Source organism: Trifolium pratense, linkage group LG2 (genome assembly GCF_020283565.1).
Source record: "Trifolium pratense cultivar HEN17-A07 linkage group LG2, ARS_RC_1.1, whole genome shotgun sequence".
Lineage (NCBI taxonomy): Eukaryota > Viridiplantae > Streptophyta > Magnoliopsida > Fabales > Fabaceae > Trifolium > Trifolium pratense.
The window spans coordinates 67,880,883-67,894,116 of NC_060060.1; the positions used below are offsets into that span (position 1 = coordinate 67,880,883).

At 32.4% G+C, this 13,234-nt stretch overlaps 1 protein-coding gene across 14 annotated transcripts; it reads left to right on the forward strand.

The window, feature by feature from the left end:
* Positions 1-17: 17 nt before the first annotated feature.
* On the forward strand, positions 18-12,611 carry LOC123907792. Of its 14 annotated transcripts, XR_006809400.1 has the most exons (17): positions 998-1,079; positions 1,181-1,333; positions 1,826-2,511; positions 3,359-3,481; positions 3,587-3,739; positions 4,215-4,273; positions 5,870-6,004; positions 6,169-6,225; positions 6,430-8,344; positions 8,442-8,517; positions 8,681-8,710; positions 8,828-8,877; positions 8,979-9,052; positions 9,325-10,711; positions 11,208-11,271; positions 11,469-11,624; positions 12,173-12,611. XR_006809400.1 is itself a non-coding variant. In XM_045958176.1 (4 exons), the coding sequence occupies exons 1-3, from the start codon at positions 1,035-1,037 to the stop codon at positions 2,468-2,470; spliced, it is 441 nt and encodes a 146-aa protein (XP_045814132.1). In that variant the 5' UTR covers positions 998-1,034; the 3' UTR covers positions 2,471-2,511; positions 3,011-3,076. The 14 variants fall into 14 exon arrangements, 1 of the variants encoding a protein (XP_045814132.1); XR_006809396.1 differs by lacking the exon at positions 12,173-12,611 and having other exon boundaries at positions 8,442-10,711; positions 11,195-11,271; positions 11,469-11,984; XR_006809397.1 differs by lacking the exon at positions 12,173-12,611 and having other exon boundaries at positions 4,215-4,269; positions 8,442-10,711; positions 11,195-11,271; positions 11,469-11,984.
* Positions 12,612-13,234: the final 623 nt, after the last annotated feature.

Here is a 13,234-nt window from a genome sequence, read left to right on the forward strand (position 1 = left end):
GAAGGATAAAAAGCCGAAACGAAGAGGTTCTTGAACAGGAAAGAAGGCGAAGAAGTCATTGAAAAGCAAGTCAAGGTATCAATCGAAAAATCTATCTCATTTTTGAAACTCTTATCTGATCTTTTTAGGCATCGATAGAAATATTAATTTTGTTCTTGATCAACTCATAAAAATGTCTTTTGTTTCTGTTCTGTAATTAATGTGGAGTTGTGGTCTGAGGCTTTCAATCGGGCAACTTAACAAATAATGATATAATCCTTTTCATTTTCTTGGTGCTAAAAAATTGTCTAAATATTTTTTACTTAATATCTTCCTCTAAATAGAAAGCAGAACATATCAGTTAATAAATTTGTGATATTTTCTTTCTTTTCCAGTGTAAGAAAATATGATTTATCCTTTAATTCACTTCCATAACTCTCATTATACGGTGACTGAGATACTACATTTAACAGTGAGATTCATCCCATTCCCATTATATTTTAATTTTTTTACCATTTTCATGTGGAAAATTGACATAAATTCTATTGCATTTCAATCTTCTAACTTTACTTTGTTTTCATTTTTTTTCTTCCAGAAAAGTGGTTTCTTTTATCAATCACAAGTTTCATAACACTGGCAGGGTTGCAATGCATGTCTCATATAATTTTTGTAATGCAAATATTTCTTTTCAGTAAACTTTCACTTTATTGTCTATGGCTTTGTTCTCAAATTGAGAACCCAAAATCTGCACTACTCACTAACTCAAGTTGTTTTGCATATTATGTTGTCTATGGTTTACAATGTTTGATCTACTTCTACTATATTTTAAACGTATACGGAACAAAAAATACTTTTGAATTGTGTGGGAGATGATTTTGAACCAGTTATGTTGAATTGTGGCTACCATATTAACTTAAGAGGAGATACTTGGAATTTTACACAGAACATAGAGTTAATTTATCTCGTTCTTTTTGCAGATGTAACCAGTGCTGCCATGCTGATCGGTTGCAGTTCCCAGGAATTAATAACGGCATTATCTACCCATAAAATCCAACATGGCGAGCGAGGACACTGTTGCCACATGTGTGACATTATTGCTGGTTTGTTTATTACTCAAACACGTCCGTTCAATTTTTCGTGGCTCTAAATCCTCTATATTCAGTATGTTTATCTATCTATCTTTTTCACATTCTATTCTCAGGCAATTGAAACAAGAGATACAATTGCCAAATTTATTTATGCAAGCTTGTTTGAATGGCTTGTACAACAAGTTAACAAGTCACTTGCAGTGGGTGAAAACCATACAGAGAAATTCATTAGTATCCTTGCTTTTTATGTGTTTCAGCCATTCCAGGTATTCAATTTGTATTAATTTGCTAACATGGAGATAAGAGACTCTTGAAGTAAACAAATTGTGTGCATTTTTTGGAACAATGAAAATGCCAAAAAGAATTCATTATTTCCAGAAATAAATCATTCCTACTTAACATTTTATCTTCTTTCCATCACAATGGTACACTTCAAGAGTCCCACATCTTATTAGCAAGTTAAAATGAACACATATTTTGAAAATGCAAATAGAAAATGTTTTCATTAAGTCAACGGGGCCTTAAATTTTCTGTTTCAAAAGAAATATTTTCATTGCTTTCATGATAATGATATCAATACAGTATAGCATATTTAATCATGTATGTACTCGTATGATAACATTGTTTTTCCTCGTCATTCCCCTAAAACTCTACACCCTTCACTAAACCCTCACTTTCATACTTGCTCATGCTTGTACCTACTGTGCGTATGCTTAACATGCTTGTACACTTGAATGTTTTATTTTTGAGGTTTTCAGATCAAGCCACTTGTGAAAGTCACTGTTACTCTCTCTCACTTATTTACTTCTGTGCCTGGTTGAATATTTTACATTGAAGACCATGCTCTGAACTAGTGTGGGGGAGGATATTTATCTTGGTACTTCACTTCTGCTAGTTCTTGTTGATTGAATTTTCTGGCTTGTTTTAATTAAGTTATAATAGAGATTATGTCTTTGAGGGACCCTTGAAAATTTTATTTGACAGACTTGTTCAATGTTGATAATGGGGTTGTCTTTTGAAAGCTAATAATTAGCACAATGTGCTATGTTGACTATCTTTTTGTAAACTAACTTCTAAATGTGAGATTTGGGCCTCTATAAGGGGATACATTCTAGAACTTGTCTTGTGTTCCACTGAAATTGAAATGCATAAAATCGCAGGGTAAGGGGACATATAAGAATGATAAGGCTGGATTGACACTTGCTGATCTTGCTTACCGACGTGCAAAAGCAGTAAAGGCCACCAAGAGGGCACTAGACTCTGGCAAGATTGTGAAGAATCATCAAAAGAAATCTAATAAATCTAATCCTTTGCCAAAACCTTCCTCTTCCAGGCTAGAGGAAATGCGGGAGCTATTCCAGACTGGCGTGAAGGATAAAAAGCCGAAATGGAGAGGTTCTTGAACAGGAAAGAAGGCGAAGAAGTCATTGAAAAGCAAGTCAAGGTATCAATTGAAAAATCTATCTCATTTTTGAAACTCTTATCTGATCTTTTTAGGCATCGGTAGAAATATTAATTTCATTCTTGATCAACTCAAAAATGTCTTTTGTTTCTGTTCTGTGATTAATGTGGAGTTGTGGTCTGAGGCTTTCAATCGGGCAACTTAACAAATAATGATATAATCCTTTTCATTTTCTTGGTGCTAAGAAAATGTCTAAATATTTTTTACTTAATATCTTCCTCTAAATAGAAAGTAAAACATATCAGTTAATAAATTTGTGAGATTTTCTTTCTTTTCCGGTGTAAGAAAATATGGTTTATCCTTTAATTCACTTTCATAACTCTCATTATACGGTGATCTGAGATACTACATTTAACAGTGAGATTCATCCCATTCCCATTATATTTTAATTTTTTTACCATTTTCATGTGGAAAATTGACATAAATTCTATTGCATTTCAATCTTCTAACTTTACTTTTTTTTTCATTTTTTTTTCTCCAGAAAAGTGGTTTCTTTTATCAATCACAAGTTTCATAACACTGGCAGGGTTGCAATGCATGTCTTATATAATTTTTGTAATGCCAATATTTCTTTTCAGTAAACTTTCACTTTATTGTCTATGGCTTTGTTCTCAAATTGAGAACCCAAAATCTTCACTACTCACTAACTCAATGTTTGATCTACTTCTACTATATTTTATAACGTATACGGAACAAAAAATATTTTTGAATTGTGTGGGAGATGATTTTGAACCAGTTACGTTGAATTGTGGCTACCATATTAATTTAAGAGGAGATACTTGGAATTTTACACAGAACTTAGAGTTAATTTATCTCGTTCTTTTTGCAGCTGTAACCAGTGCTGCCATGCTGATGGGTTGCAGTTCCCAGGAATTAATAACGGCATTATCTACCCATAAAATCCAACCTTGCGAGCGAGGACACTGTTGCCACAAGTTTGACATTATTGCAGGTTTGTTTATTACTCTAACACGTCCGTTCAATTTTTTGTGGCTCTAAATGCTCTATATTCAGTATGTTTATCTATCTATCTATCTTTTTCACATCCTATTCTCAGGCAATTGAAACAAGAGATACAATTGCCAAATTTATTTATGCAAGCTTGTTTGAATGGCTTGTACAACAAGTTAACAAGTCACTTGCACTGGGTGAAAACCATACAGAGAAATTCATTAGTATCCTTGCTTTTTATGGGTTTCAGCCATTCCAGGTATTCAATTTGTATTAATTTGCTAACATGGAGATAAGAGAGTCTTGAAGTAAACAAATTGTGTGCATTTTTTGGAACAATGAAAATGCCAAAAAGAATTCATTATTTCCAGAAATAAATCATTCCTACTTAACATTTTATCTTCATTCCATCACAATGGTTCACTTCAAGAGTCCCACATCTTATTAGCAAGTTAAAATGAACACGTATTTTGAAAATGCAAATAGAAAATGTTTTCATTAAGTCAACGGGTTCTTAAATTCTGTTTCAAAAGAAATATTTTCATTGCTTTCATGATAATGATATCAATACAGTATAGCATATTTAATCATGTAGGTACTCGTATGATAACATTGTTTTTCCTCGTTATTCCCCTAAAACTCTACACCCTTCACTAAACCCTCACTTTCATACTTGCTCTTGCCACCACATCGCCTTCATTGCATGAACTGACTTGATGATTCCCTCTCAAAAGGTATTCAACATGATTCGTTGCGTGTGACAGACTTGATAATTCCTTCTCATAATATGTAGGTATGTTCTTCGAACTTCTTTGGTTTTTTTTTGGATTCTATTTTCTTTTTAATTATTTTCAATATTTCTCATCTGGGTTTCCAATTTCAATTCTTAGCTATTCTTCTTTCAATTTTATTTTCTTGCCTTTTATTATTAGGATTTACTGTTTTTGGTTAATCTTTTGGTAGTTCATTATATAATTGATGATTTTGTGCCGTTTATTTAACACAATGATTTTGACTTTGTTGGTGATGTCTTTTGAATGATGAGAACTGATTTTGAAAGGATTTGTTATACTAAAGTTGTTTTGGACAAGAAAAGGTTTTCTGAATTTTAATCAACTAGATGGTTATGTGTAACATGTAGTCCACTTTACATGGTAGAAATAGTCTTTGGTAGTTTTTTTTTTTGTTCTTGTTTTTTTTTTTTAGAGTTTCTCGTTTCTAATTACTACACCCCATTTTATAAAACTTTAGCTAAATGGGTTCTTCGGCTAAAATTACAACTCCATTATTTTTTGTGTGTTTTATGATTTGGTCAATTAATATGGTCCTTTGTCATGAGTCACAATTACACATTTCCACTTAGAGAAACGATCAAAATACTCTTCAAGAGTGATATATGAGGAATATACTATATGTGCATCTGATAATTTTTTTGTTCTATATATGTTTGCTGTCATCTATTATATTTATGTTTTTAATCTATAAATATATCTATAACTAGAATACATGGTTTTCACATACCCTATTTTCTTTTATTTAACTGCAATCACACACGGTTTCTGAAATGTTATCCCCTTCCACTGTCCCTTTCTCAATCTCTCTCCCCTTCACTTCTCACAGAAATGCATTCTTATTCAAACCACACAACAAATGAAATAAATGATGGGAAGGAAATAGAAAACATAGAAATGTGGTTTTTTATTTTGTCAATTACATAAATTGTCTTTATGATGGGAAAGAAGGAATTACATAGTATGTCGGAAGAGACTTGAAGAGGGAAGGGAATTACATAGGGCAGTATTAACATGGCGTTTTTTGTTTTGTTTTTGACATCATCAGTTGAAGCAAAGGTGATTTTCAATTTGTGTTTTGAGCCGTCGATCAAATAAGAAAGATCACTCACGCAGTCATGCTGCAAAGGTTTGCGGCACTCTGTAAACTTCTATTGTTTCCTCTTCTTTTGCTATCTCTCTGAACTCATTTTTATATTTGCTATTTTCACTTCCTAAATTCATTATGATTTCTATTGATCACTGTTTTTTCTCCCTTATGATTGTTCACCCGTTTGGTGAATTTTATGAAGTTTAAAAAGTTTTATAATTTCTATTGATCACTTTTTGAAAAGTTTAAAATGTCTATTTATGTCAAATTTGATGGAAAAAAGATTGTAAATACCTCTTGGTGAATTTTATGAAGTTTAAAAAGTTTTACAATTTTTATTGATCACTTTTTGAAAAGTTTAAAATGTCTATTTATGTCAAAATTGATGGAAAAAAATTGTAAATAGAAGCCATTGTTTGTGGTTGCATCTTTCTTTTGGCATATGTTCGACGTGAAAGGATGAATGAGTCTTATAATTTTGATGTTTTGAATTCAAACTGTGATTTAGAAAGTGAAATGCATAAATGAAGGGGCCATATGGTGCAAAAGAGTGTAACCGCAACAACTCAAAAATACGAGGAAGTTCCATGGTTGGCCTAAGCGAAAATGGAAAAGAAAGTGCCCTCTCTCTGCTGCCAAATAGGTTTCCTCTTCTCTGTTACTTTTATTGTTCTTACTTTCTTCTAACTTGAATTGCTTTTTCAAAATTTCAATCAGGTTATTTTGCTTACAAACACACAATTTACACACTTATTATGTTTGGGTTCCATTTTTTATATGTTTTTGAAATTTTTATTTAATTATTAGGCTAAAACTGGATGATGTCTTTGGGGCTCCAAAGTAACCTCATTAATGATAACACAGGTCAGTTATTATTCAATCGATCAAAGATTTTTCATTTCATTCTTAGAAGCATTAAAAGTTTCAAACTTTGGAATACGTGAGTTTTGATCAAATTTTCACTGGTGGATCAGTTTGTGTTATTTTGGGTTTTTTGTTTAAATTTGGTAATTAGGTTTTTGAAATTTATTTACTAATTGATTTATTGTTACAAACCGTCTTTTGTAGCTTCAGATTCAATCTTCGTTGAGATTCAATGAAGCTTCAAATTCAATCTTCCTTGAAATCCAGGTTCAGTTGAAACCCCACTACATAGCTAGCTTATTGTATGGTAACTCTAATTTGAGTGATAGAATAGAATGAAATAATATCAAACAAGAAGTTCTTGATATGATTAAAATAACCTTATAAAATATGTTGATTATTGTTGGTGGTAATAGGAACGTTAAAACTTAGAAGTTGCTCAATGGAAAATGTAGGGTAATTTACAGGGTTGTTAAGCATTAGCTGGATTGACTTTTATTTTTATGTTGAGCATTAGCTTAGGTGTATGTGCAGGGAATTCTTCACTCTGATATGTGGGGTGTGACACCCTCCAATTTGTGGGACTGGGGTGTACTTCGGGAGATGATATCAAAGATAGGTGTAAGAAATTCACTTCGTGTTGCCCCTATGCCAACTGCATTTAACAGTCAAATTCTAGGCAACAATTTGTGTTTTGTACCATATACTTTTAATATATGACTATGATGCTCCTATTAATTTTCATCACTGAACTGCTTCAGCCTTATGTAAACTCACAACGGATTAAAAGAGTAAAAATATCAATCACAAATGTAGAGTCCCACAACCTCAATATACTAACTTCAATCTAAATTGAAACCTCTTAATCTAAATCTTGTTGCATTAAAATGCTTACTTCAGTTAATGATCAGAAATTTTGTTTGCTTACACTATGATGTTTTTCTTGTTCACCAAATTGAGAGCTTTTAGCCTTAAGACTTAAGAGGTTTTAACAAGAGTTAGATTAAGCGCTTTTTGCCTAGTTTAGGATTGAGATGAGCTTATTATTATTCGTTTCCTTTGTGTGATCCCTTGGTCGTATCTCAATCCCTTGTTCTGATGCTGCGGAGCTGCAGCCGAAGTTTTATTCACTGCGTAATTTCCGTGTGCTCTGGTGACTAAGGGACGAGATCCCGGGTCGGACGCGCTAAATAACTCATTCTCAGTCTTAGGCAATATTAACGGTCATCAGAGTTTGGTTCCCTGTGTGCTGCGGGGTGTGTTAAGGACCATCTGTTTTAGTGTTTTATCTGCTAAGCTTCAATTTGTAGTGTGGCTGGTTGTAACAGGCTGAATGTTGTTTATCTGTTCTGTCTGTAATGGGGACTGGTAGATGTTGGAAACCTGCATAATTAGCTAATTGTATGTGTAGGGGTTGTTTCGTTCTACCTGTAGTCTTTGTATCTTTTAGGCCTCTCTTATGCGTCAATTTAATAATATTCCCCTTTTTTGCTGTTGCAACAAAAAAAAGAGGTTTACTAATCGTTAGTTGGTTCAGTGGTGATTGGCGCTGAACTTGGTAGGGAGGACCGCGGTTCGATCCTCCGCAACTACGATCGGGAGGGGGCTGGATCCACTCGATGCCAGAACCGACCCCCGAACCAGATTCAACTAGTGGTGGAAATAAAAGAAGAAGAAGAGGTTTTCAATGTTTTGATTATCTCTGTCAATCTCTTCCTTGAATTCTATGTAAACAGTTGCTTTTGAATCGTTAATGATGCGAATTGAATGATTCATTTGATTTTTTGCTTCTTTATACACAAACATAAGTTAGTTTAACAATGATAAAGTTATATATAGTTTAACATTTATATGCAATACAATTAAATGTGAATGTGTGTTTGTGTGAAGCAAATGATGGAACAATGCTATTGGAACAGATGGCTGTTGTTAACCAGATTGCGAAGCTGATGGTGGAGTTTATTGAGGAGTCAGGACTATGAAATTGGTGATGGTACTACTGGAGTTGTTGTGTTGGCTGGATCTCTTACAGCTTGGAGGTTTTGTATGACAAACTACTCACGATAATGACTGGAAATCTACATATTGCAAAGACTTTTGTAGTGTCTTTAACCATATGGTAAGCAAGCATGAGACTACGTAACAATTCGTATGGACTATTCTTGTTCTAATTTTCTGCTGTTTTTTATCGTTGCTTTGTTTGATGGATGTGGCAGCTTGACAATAAATACATCGTTGCTTTTTGGAACACAGCATATTGAACAATTCTTCAGTCAATTTGTTACAACACATGTAACCTTCTTAACTCTGGTCATTTACACTAGCAGTTCTACACACAAAAAAAACTGCCACATATCTTATCTATGTTTTCATTTGAATGAATCTTTCTATCTAAAATATTAAATATCATTGTCTGAGTTTCATTTTCTTTTCTTTCTAATGGGGCTCTGCAAAGAATTTGCCTAGATCATGCACTTCAAGGCTGGTAAGTTTGTGAACTATAGTTCTATTTTCTTATCATTGCGATTTCATTTTTGGTGTTACTCGTACTTCAGACTTCTAAACTATGTTGCAATGATTTTTCCTCAATATGTTGTATCAGAAATCACCACACCAATTTTCTTTGTAAACGCGACATATGACTCATGGCAGGTTAGATTGTTTTGTTGCCCAATATAAATTAGTAATTGATGTTTTTGGTGTTAGCTCTGAATATATGAGATATACAACAAGTCTTTTCCCTGATCCTCAAGGGCACTGACAATCTGGCATAGCTGCAAGCTAGATATAAACAACTGCTCTTCTAATCAACTTGATCTAATGCAAGGTGAATTTTTTCCTTCATAGGTTGTCAAATCCCAAGTCCTAACTGCAAGATATTATAGAATTTATATGACATCACTTTTACCATGACTTGATTGTCAGGCTTTAGAACACAATTTCTAAGAGCAATGACTGTAGCTTCAATTTCACGAGTAGATTCTAATTTATGAATGAATTTGTGTAGTTTATTTATCACGATGATTTTGACTTTGTTCTTGCTCTTGCCACCAAATCGCCTTCATTGCATGAACTGACTTGACGATTCCCTCTCGTAAGGTATTCGACAAGATCGACATGATTCGTTGCGTGTGACTGACTTGATGATTCCCTCTCATAATACGTAGGTATCTTCTTCCAACTTCTTGGGTTTTTTTTGGATTCTAGTTTCTTTTCAATTGTTTTCAATGTTTCTCATATGGGTTTTCGATTTCAATTCTTAGCTATTCTTCTTTCATTTCTAATTTCTTTCCTTTTATTATTAGGATTTATTGTTTTAGGTTAATCTTTTGGTTGTTTATTATCTAGTGATAAATTAGTAGCTTCAGTTTCACGAGCAGATTCTAATTTATTGATGATTTTGTGCTGTTTATTTAACACAATGATTTTGACTTTGTTGTTGTTGGTGATTTCTTTTGAATGATGAGAACTGGTTTTAAAAGCAATTATTATACTAAAATTGTTTTGGACAAGAAATGGTTTTGTGATTTTTTATCAACTAGATGGTTGTGTGTAACATGTAGTCCACTTTACCTAGTAGAAACAGTCTTTGGTAGTTGTTTTATGTTCTTGTTTTTTTTAGAGTTTCTTGTTTCTAATTACTACACCCCACTTTATAAAACTTTGGCTAAATGGGTTCTTTGGTCTATCAATATGGTCCTTATAAAATTAGAACACCATTATTTTTTGTTTGTTTTATGATTTGGTCAATTAATATGGTCCTTTGTCACGAGTCATAATACACATTTCCACTTAGAGAAAAGATCAAAATACTCTTCAAGAATGATGTATGAGAAATATACTATGTGCATATGTGTGCTATCAACTATTATATTTACGTTTTTAATAATTATAATAATTTCACCATATCATCTTTTGTATGTTCCCTCTGCATATTAATGTTCAAGGATGTATATTGTTTTGACTTCTAATTTAAATTACTGTTTCAATTGAAAATATGATGTTAGCATGCAAATAAAACTAGTAGGTTATTGTCTACTGTAGTTTTTCACTTACTGATCAATACATTATTCATAGGATACGGGACTAGTGTAGAAGTATATTTGATTGACAATTAAATTTCAATTTATTTTATATTGTTGAAACAAGATGAATGTACTTGTTTCTCATATGTAAACATATTTGTTATTGTTATCGTTCTCTGCTGTTGGATATATGATATTCTGTTTAACACAATAGTATTTGATTTTCTATTTGGTTCCAATGTTTGAACTTTGTTGATGATGCTAATTGATAGGTAGGTACTAATCTTATCTAACTGCTCAACATTGATGCTTGAACAAATTTCTCGAATATCTAACACCTATTCTTTGTTTCCATTTTCATCTATGACCGAGAAAATTGGTAAAAAGGAAATTGGTTTCTGTCTGACCAGCTGAAATCAAATTTGTCGCCTTTGTCAAAAGTTGACAATGAGACCATTATGGTATGTTGTTCTTTAAGTGTTTTTCTTTCTCCTTATCCTTCATCTCCATAGTGCATGCTCTACTTAGATGTTTGTGTAACTGTTAATCTAAAATCTTCGGATCTATTTGATATGCCCTCACATATCCACCACTCTCACTCTTCATATCTTGAACTTAACTAAAAAAGTATCAAACTTATTTACCAAAAATAAAAACAATCTTTTACTCCTTTATCTACTAAAGTTTCAAACTTTGGAATCAAGTTCTTGTTTTGAACAAATTTTCATTGGTGGATCCGTTTGTTATTTTCGTTTTTTTTTTGCTATTACTATGTGCTACTTTTTTCTGGCGAAGACAAAAAAAAAAATTGTGGCTGTTTAATAATGTAACATAAACAGAAGTATAAATAAGTTGTTTTTTCTTTTTCAGTTTCTGAATTATTTATTTCTAGGTAAGAATAGTGATCAAACTATTCTCTTTTATACATTTTCAAACAAAAACAGATGTCAGATGCAGGTCTTCTTTCTAATACACTTGCACTGGATGCAATTCACGATATTGTTCCCTCCCATGTTATAAAGTAAGTAAAGTTACCTCGAAATTGATTTGTGTTGTTTTTTATGTTTGATTTTTGTTGCAAAGCTATGGTGACCAAACACCATTAACTATTTGATTTTACGTAATGTTTATGACACACTAGCATGTCAAGACTATATTCTACAATTGTTGTTTACATAACATTTACTGATTGAGGAAGTATGCTTACTTTGTTCCCAGTGTCACGGCCTTGTTTCTGTGCCTACTTTACTTGGTCAATGATCCAAAGGTAGTATATGGGGTGAGATTGAAATGCAGCAAGATGTCTTATGAGCCAAGCTTTGCATAAGATGTCTGGAATTGCCTTTAAAGACGGTTGTCCAAATATGATATAAGGTGCTTGTATTTAATTATAAGTTCCCTCTATTTGTATGCTTAATCATATGAGTTCAATGATATATGGCATTGTTAAATCTCTTGCTTTAGTTTTATGGTTTGAGTTTCTCGTCACTTTTGTAGATTGGTGACTATTATGGAAATCCAGGATGTTATCAAGCTATTTGGTCTTTCTACTCCAAAATATATTTGTCCCTAATATGAAGAACTAATCTGCATTTTCCCTACATTTTAGGCCAAAAGAGATGAATAAATTGGCCTTAAAGTTTGTACTACTATTTCACTTTTTTCTTTACCTATTCTATAGTTTTGTGGCCAATGACAACAATACAAGCCTTATATATATATATATATATATATATATATATATATATATATATATATATATATATATATATATATATATATATATATATATATATATATATATTTGTTTATTTATTTATCAGAATTAAATGGACGCTCTAGTTTTCTTTGTTTTTGCAATTCTAACAATTTTTGAGCTAAACGTTTGTCTCTACATTCTTACGTTGAGATTTTGGAATTAGGTGAAAAATGAAAGAGAGGCACCACAAGATATAGTTGTCGCATCTTATGTCGATGGACAATACTCTATTCCGAATTGCATTGAAGTCTTGATAAATCTCAAGGACATACTTCTTTTGAATGGAACACAATTTAGCTATGCTTTAGAATTGATTAAAGATAGCAAAAATAGAGTCATAGTTGTTTCTTTAAGACAGCGCAAGCGTGATTTGGCGGCTTGGATAATCTACAAGCTGAATGGAAAGGATGGACCCGAACCCTTCCCCATTATATACTAAGATTTGTCTTTTCCTTTTGTAATAATGAATCTTTATTAGCATTTTGAGTATTTTCCCTTCAATTTGTTCTATCAATGACTTATATGGAATGTTACAAAATATTTTCTGATGGATCAATGTGAATTGCATATGTATATTCAGTATTTATCAAATAAATACTTCATATATGAAGCAAAGTGTAATTGGTTTCTTTACTCTTATGGGTGAATTTGTTAGGTGAAAATTTTAACATTCTAGATGAAAGTTGCAATCTGTTTTGGATGAATTCACATGCTATATTGATTTTAGAAATGTTTTTCTAAGGGAAAAAAGTTATTAATACTATGTATGGGATGGATGTCCAACACAAAATATCATACGGTTACACAACTTTGACAAGTTTGTTTTCGGCTTTTCGCTTGTTTGTTTGGCTTGGCTCTGCGTACGACATTTTATTTCATTTATAATTGAAAAAAGAAATGAAAAGGTTGGAGTTCTTCTACCTTATGTTTGGAGCTCTTTTCACCGTAAAGTTTAGAAGCTATGATGTGTACTTAGCTTATAGCCCGCCGGGAGTTATGTGTTTTCGAAGCATAAATAATATGTTCTTGAAGTGGTTGAAGAAGAGTGTGATATGGCTAAGGGGGTATTTGAAATCCATCATGTCAATGTGCAAAATTGATAACCTTTTGGCCTAGGCTAATGCTTATTTTGTGAGAAATATAATCACTGAATATGCATTCTCAAGAAACCTTTCAGCCCGACCTTTGCGTGAACAATAGAAAATTTCTCATCCCACCTACTCAT

Excerpts from the sequence above, each read along its gene's own strand:
- LOC123907792 (XM_045958176.1), top strand. The coding sequence starts at position 1,035 with ATGGCGAGCGAGGACACTGTTGCCACATGTGTGACATTATTGCTG. Across the intron at positions 1,080-1,180 it reads CATGTGTGACATTATTGCTG|GCAATTGAAACAAGAGATAC; the intron begins GTTTGTTTATTA and ends TTCTATTCTCAG. Across the intron at positions 1,334-2,227 it reads ATGTGTTTCAGCCATTCCAG|GGTAAGGGGACATATAAGAA; the intron begins GTATTCAATTTG and ends ATAAAATCGCAG.